Source organism: Entelurus aequoreus, linkage group LG24, assembly GCF_033978785.1.
Source record: "Entelurus aequoreus isolate RoL-2023_Sb linkage group LG24, RoL_Eaeq_v1.1, whole genome shotgun sequence".
NCBI classification, from domain to species: domain Eukaryota; kingdom Metazoa; phylum Chordata; class Actinopteri; order Syngnathiformes; family Syngnathidae; genus Entelurus; species Entelurus aequoreus.
This window is the reverse complement of record NC_084754.1, coordinates 1241454-1247453: the sequence shown is the minus strand read 5'-3', so window position 1 is coordinate 1247453 and position 6000 is coordinate 1241454. Positions and strand designations below refer to the sequence as shown.

At 40.7% G+C, this 6000-nt stretch overlaps 1 protein-coding gene across 1 annotated transcript in view; it reads right to left on the bottom strand.

The window, feature by feature from the left end:
* Positions 1-6000, bottom strand: part of nat10 (N-acetyltransferase 10) — a 59054-nt gene that overhangs the window by 13436 nt on the left and 39618 nt on the right. The window contains exons 20-21 of the mRNA XM_062035176.1: positions 2016-2149; positions 1889-1937 (exon numbers count right to left, since the gene is read on the bottom strand). Coding sequence (XP_061891160.1) covers positions 1889-1937; positions 2016-2149 — 183 coding nt within the window. The remainder of the gene's footprint in view (positions 1-1888; positions 1938-2015; positions 2150-6000) is intronic.

The following is a 6000-nucleotide window of genomic DNA, read 5'->3' as shown; positions in this document are numbered from 1 at the left end:
TACACTGACTTTTTGCAGTGCGTATTGGATTTATATTGAGATCGGCCAAAACTCATGGCTCCAATATCGGTGGTATTGATTCGGAGGTGAACAAGTCGAATTGGAACACCCCAAAAGAGAACACGACTAATGACTTGCAGGTGCCAAATTAAGAATGTGCGACGTAAACAAGCTGGTAAAAACATTCATGTTGCCTTCTGGACTCTAGATACCGTATTTTTCGGACTATAAGTCTCAGTTTTTTTCATAGTTTGGGGTGCGACTTATACTAAGGAGCGACTTATGTGTGAAATGATTAACACATTAGCGTAAAATATCAAATAATATTATTTAGCTCATTCACGTAAGAGACTAGACGTACACTACCGTTCAAAAGTTTGGGGTCACCCAAACAATTTTGTGTTTGAGCCTTCATTTGTAAGAACAAGAATAGACTGTGGAGTTTCAGATGAAAGTTCTCTTTTTCTGGCCATTTTGAGCGTTTAATTGAGCCCACAAATGTGATGCCCCAGAAAGTCAATCTGCTCAAAGGAAGGTCAGTTTTGTAGCTTCTGTAACGAGCTAAAGTGTTTTCAGATGTGTGAACATGATTGCACAAGGGTTTTCTAATCATCAATTAGCCTTCTGAGCCAATGAGCAAACACATTGTACCATTAGAACACTGGAGTGATAGTTTCTGGAAATGGGCCTCTATACACCTATGTAGATATTGCACCAAAAAGCAGACATTTGCAGCTAGAATAGTCATTTACCACATTAGCAATGTATAGTGTATTTCTTTCAAGTTAAGACTAGTTTAAAGTTATCTTCATTGAAAAGTACACTGCTTTTCCTTCAAAAATAAGGACATTTACATGTGACCCCAAACTTTTGAACGCTAGTGTATAAGATTTCATGGGATTTAGCGATTAGGAGTGACAGATTGTTTGGTAAACGTATAGCATGTTCTATATGTTAGTTATTTGAATGACTCTTACCATAATATGTTACGTTAACATACCAGTTGGTTATTTATGCCTCATATAACATACACTTATTCAGCCTGTTGTTCACTATTCTTTACACATTTTAAATTGCCTTTAAAATGTCTATTCTTGCTGTTGGCTTTTATCAAATACATTTTCCCCAAAAATGCGACTTATACTCCAGTGCGACTTATATGTTTTTTTCCTTCTTTATTATGCATTTTCGGCCGGTGCGACTTATACTCCGGAGTGACTTATACTCCGAAAAATACGGTAAGTGAGCGCTGATATTAAAAGGTAATGTACACAAGTAGCCATATTGACAATCAGAGGTAAAGTCAGCTGTGGTTGTCTTTTCAAGTGTCAGAGTGGACAAAATGCACATGACAGCTGATGAATGATTTTCTTATAAAGAGTGGGTGAAATGTGCATTTTTTTTAGATATCTTGTTTGCGTGGACATGACCTAAGAGGGAGAAAGAGAATGTAGTAGAATTTCTGACCTTTGACCTATATTGCATGTCTAATAAGAATGTACGCTCATTTAATTTCTCTTCTATTCTGTGCCAGTGGGACAAAAGTCAATATTAAGTCGTGTCAACCTGTCTACAGAATGTGTTGACTGTCTAAAGGATTTGAGTTGTTATGGAACAGATAGGGATAACCAAAAGACATCGACGCATTAGATAACAAACAATGACGCACAAGAGACATATAAAAAATGGCAGAAGACCGGAACTGGACAGTGATTTTGGCTTGTGTGTGTCTTGTTTACTCCGGAGTAACATGTGGTCTGTCTGCACGGCCAACTTAATTCAACCTGCACTTCTGATAATGGGTAAATAAATTTGTTGTACTAAACTACTTTTGTTGCCTGTTTAAGCTTCGGACAATCCACAACAAGAACAAAATAGATAAACTTACAGGCGTTTGTCTTAAGTAGACTGGAGTATAACCTGCTTTCTTCCAGAACCTGTCAGATTACAAAAAAGAAAAAACGCAATAATAGACACAAGAAAACATTCCTTCCTCCGCGCTGACACGGACTCACTTGAGCAGTTGTGTCGTGAGGCCGTAGGAGACTCCTAAATAGTCCAGTCGCTCTGCTCGTCTCTCACTCAGCTTCAGCAACAGAGGCGGGAGTTCCTTACGCGGAGTTACCACCTCCTCCAGGAGCGTGACTGCCTGTTTACAAGACAACATGCTTCAATCAATCAGTGTTTATTTATTTAGCCCTAAATCACAAGTGTCTCAAAGGGCGACATCCGCGGTTCAGCGCCCACATAAGGGCAAGGAAAAACTCACAACCCAGCGGGACGTCGATGAGAATGACTATGAGAAACCTTGGAGAGGACCACAAATGTGGGTAGCAGCTGTCAAAGATCAAGTATCCTACCAGCGACGGCCAGTCAGAGCCCAAGTGCTATCGATCGCTGTCTATGACGTAAGAGGAAACATGACCACGAAAGTAAATGGATGGGGGGGGGGGTTTGTAGGGGCAGGCATGTGATTTGACCACAATGAAAAAGACTGAAAAAATTTCCGGGGGTCTGGGGGACGAAGGGGGGGCCAGGTGGGGCAACGCCCCCCGAAGCTCCTGGTTTTTCACCAATTTAACATGCTAAAATGAACAAAGACAGCACCATTTGAAGAAAATATTTGAGTGTTTAAAGACATGAAAACATCATTAATAGAACATACATAACCCAATGATCCTAATGAATGACTGTATATGGTTCAGTCCCAACAGTATTTAGTCACTAATATTTACATCTTGTGTTCATTTCACATCCACATTGATCAGTGTTATTATCTACACTTTATTTACAGTATTACCACATGACTTCAGTTCACTTCACACATTAGCTTTCTCGGAGAGCCCTAACATGAGCCTTCCTTGCACATTTCTGAGCAGCCTGCATTTTCCTTTTGGTCTCTGCTTTTGTAGCTTCTTTTTTGGATTTTTGGATAAATATAACAAAATACCAAATGTAAACATTTCATTCTTTTCGCCAAAATAGGATATAAATTTATGAAAATAATTAAACATGTTTAGTATTGTTGACTCATATTTGAAAATAGGAAATAATAATAATGTGAGGACACTGACATATTGCATGAAACAAGTGTGAAAATATTTACCTTCAAGATTGTTACACCACTGACAATAGTTTCAAGAGACCACATAAGAACTTCATATTACAAAATAGTATTATATGCAAATTTATTTCCAATAAATTGTTAACTGGATTCAATAATGCGACTCTTTGAATTTCTGTAATTTCATAATATATTTTCACGTGGCTTTTTATTTTTAGAAAAACCCATTTATATTTCGCAAAGCAATAATTGGTTAATATTTATGTATTTCGCAAGCAAATATTTTTTAGCTTACCTCATTATTAACAACCCTGTCTGCAACTGAAGTGGGTGGATCTTTCCTCTCCATGTAAACAAAGGATGAAGTCCGTAAGGTTTGCTCACTTTCGGTTGACATCCAAAAGTAGCAGCTAGTGAAAAGCTTGTTTTCCTTGCTTCAAGTTGTTTCATATGTTGTTGGCGTTTCGCATGTACTTCCAAAGCCTTGAAACCTCGTGATCCATAGTCAATATTATCATGACACCACGTGCACAAAACCTTTCCGGGACCATCGATTTTCCAAATAAAATCACCGAACAAAGTCGTAACTTCCTTCTTCCCAACAGTATCAGTGATTTCCCTTTCCATCCAGTCCCATCCAAACTTATTTTTGACATGTTTATCAATTTATTGTACTCGTAAAGCGTCCTTTCTCTCGAGAACCGACATCGTTTACATATGGAAAATGGCCATAATAACCATTATGAATAATGGCGTTATTAACGTCATCATTCATAACAGATGTCCTGATTGGTCACAAGGAACAAAATGGCAACCAAGGTAATCAAAAAGGTTAACCAACGAACGAGATTTCTCTACAGAATTTCCTCTCTGGTCAACAAAAGCACCTTGAGGATTCTGGCGGGAACTCTCGTTCAACCCTTTTTCGATTACGCATGCACCTCCTGGTACCCTAGCACCTCCAAAACCCTCAAATCTAAACTCCAAACATCTCAGAACAAGCTAGTCAGGTTACTTCTAGACCTCCACCCCAGATCCCACCTCACTCCTACCCACTTCTCTAAAGTGGGCTGGCTCAAGGTGGAGGACAGAGTTAAACAACTTGCACTGAGCCTAGTCTATAAAATCCACTACACCTCCCTGATACCGAAGTACATGTCCAACTACTTCCTTAACGTAAATGACCGCCATAACCACAACACCAGGGGGAGCTCCACTAACCACGTTAAACCCAGATTCCGAACTAACAAAGGTCTTAACTCATTCTCTTTCTATGCCACATCAATGTGGAATGCGCTCCCAACAGGTGTAAAAGAAAGGGCATCTCTATCCTCCTTCAAAACCGCAATAAAAGTTCACCTCCAGGCAGCTACAACCCTAAACTAACACCCTCCCCGGATTGCTAATAATCAAATGTAAACAATCAAATGCAGATACTTTTTCTTTTGCCTTCTGATCTCTCTCTCTCTCTCTCTCTATGTCCACTACTTGATGTCCATATCCCCCCTCCCTCCACACCCCTGATTGTAAATAATGTAAATAATTCAATGTGATTATCTTGTGTGATGACTGTATTATGATGATAGTATATATGATAGTATATATCTGTATCATGAATCAATTTAAGTGGACCCCGACTTAAACAAGTTGAAAAACTTATTGGGGTGTTACCATTTAGTGGTCAATTGTACGGAATATGTACTTCACTGTGCAACCTACTAATAAAAGTCTCAATCAATCAATCAATCGACCAATCAACTACAGCGTAATATAAACTACGTCTCGAATCTTGATTTAGGGTCGGGAAAAAAAACAGAAAAACGGGAGATAATTTTTTTCCCCCCGAGATTAAAAAAGACGGAATTCCAACTTTAGACGGAAAAATCCCATGCCTGTAGGGGGGAAGAAATTTGGCGTGACAGGTGGACGCTCATGGAGGGCGGACGCTCCACTTTCCTCTCCCTTATCTCTCCTGCTTGCTTCTTTGTCTTGTCTTAACTTTTCTGTTGCCTCTTTTTGCACTGCTCTCCAAATCTAAACATTGGAACTATTTAACTGGCCTCAACAAAATTGACAAGCTCTTGGGCTTGGGGGAACCTGCTTGTCGTGACGGAGCGGTTGTTGCTGGACACACCACGGACTCTTGGGAGAAGGAGGAGTGGCGCGTGCCTGGCGACCCTTACAGTGGAGGAGGTGAAGATATCACCTATTGGGAATGATGACAACAGCACATCTGCTGATTGGAGTAAGTGTTGCTCTGGTTTGTCCACAAATTGGAAGTTGCTGGCAGTCTTCAAAGTAGCCCAAAGCTGCCACAAATGATTGGAGGATGCGGGAAGAACTGTGGACACTCTTGTGATTTGGATCACATCGGACTGTCTGCCCCGCAGGAGGAATTTTGACGATCAGTCATAGACAATTTAGAGTGAAAAGCTCATTTTATTTTCACTGGCATACAAAACATTCTAATTCGGATTGCTTCCCTGGCTTGGAGACTCTCCCCAAGGACAGTGCGGCGAAGACACAACAAACTCCCTTCTTGTCTCTCACGGACACACACCTGTTGTTGTTGACTTTGGACTGACTATCGGCTGCACGACATCAAGGCCGCGGAACAGAGACCACACTGCAGGCTTACACACACACATGCATCCACAAAAAAATATACGCCACACACACATACCCCACCCCCAATCCAACGCCCTTGACGCAAATCCCATAGGGGTGATGGATGGATGGGCAGCGCCTGAGCTGCAGCCTGCCACCATGGCCCCCCCACTCCCTCCCCTCTGTTGCTAGATATCTCGAGATGTACATTGTAATATGTATATGTGCTTTGTATATGTGTTTTTTTTCCCACTCCAGACTGGGCCCCCTTTGGAGCCCAGTCTAGATTGTATTTTTTTTTTTACTCATCCTTCCCCAGCGTTTACATT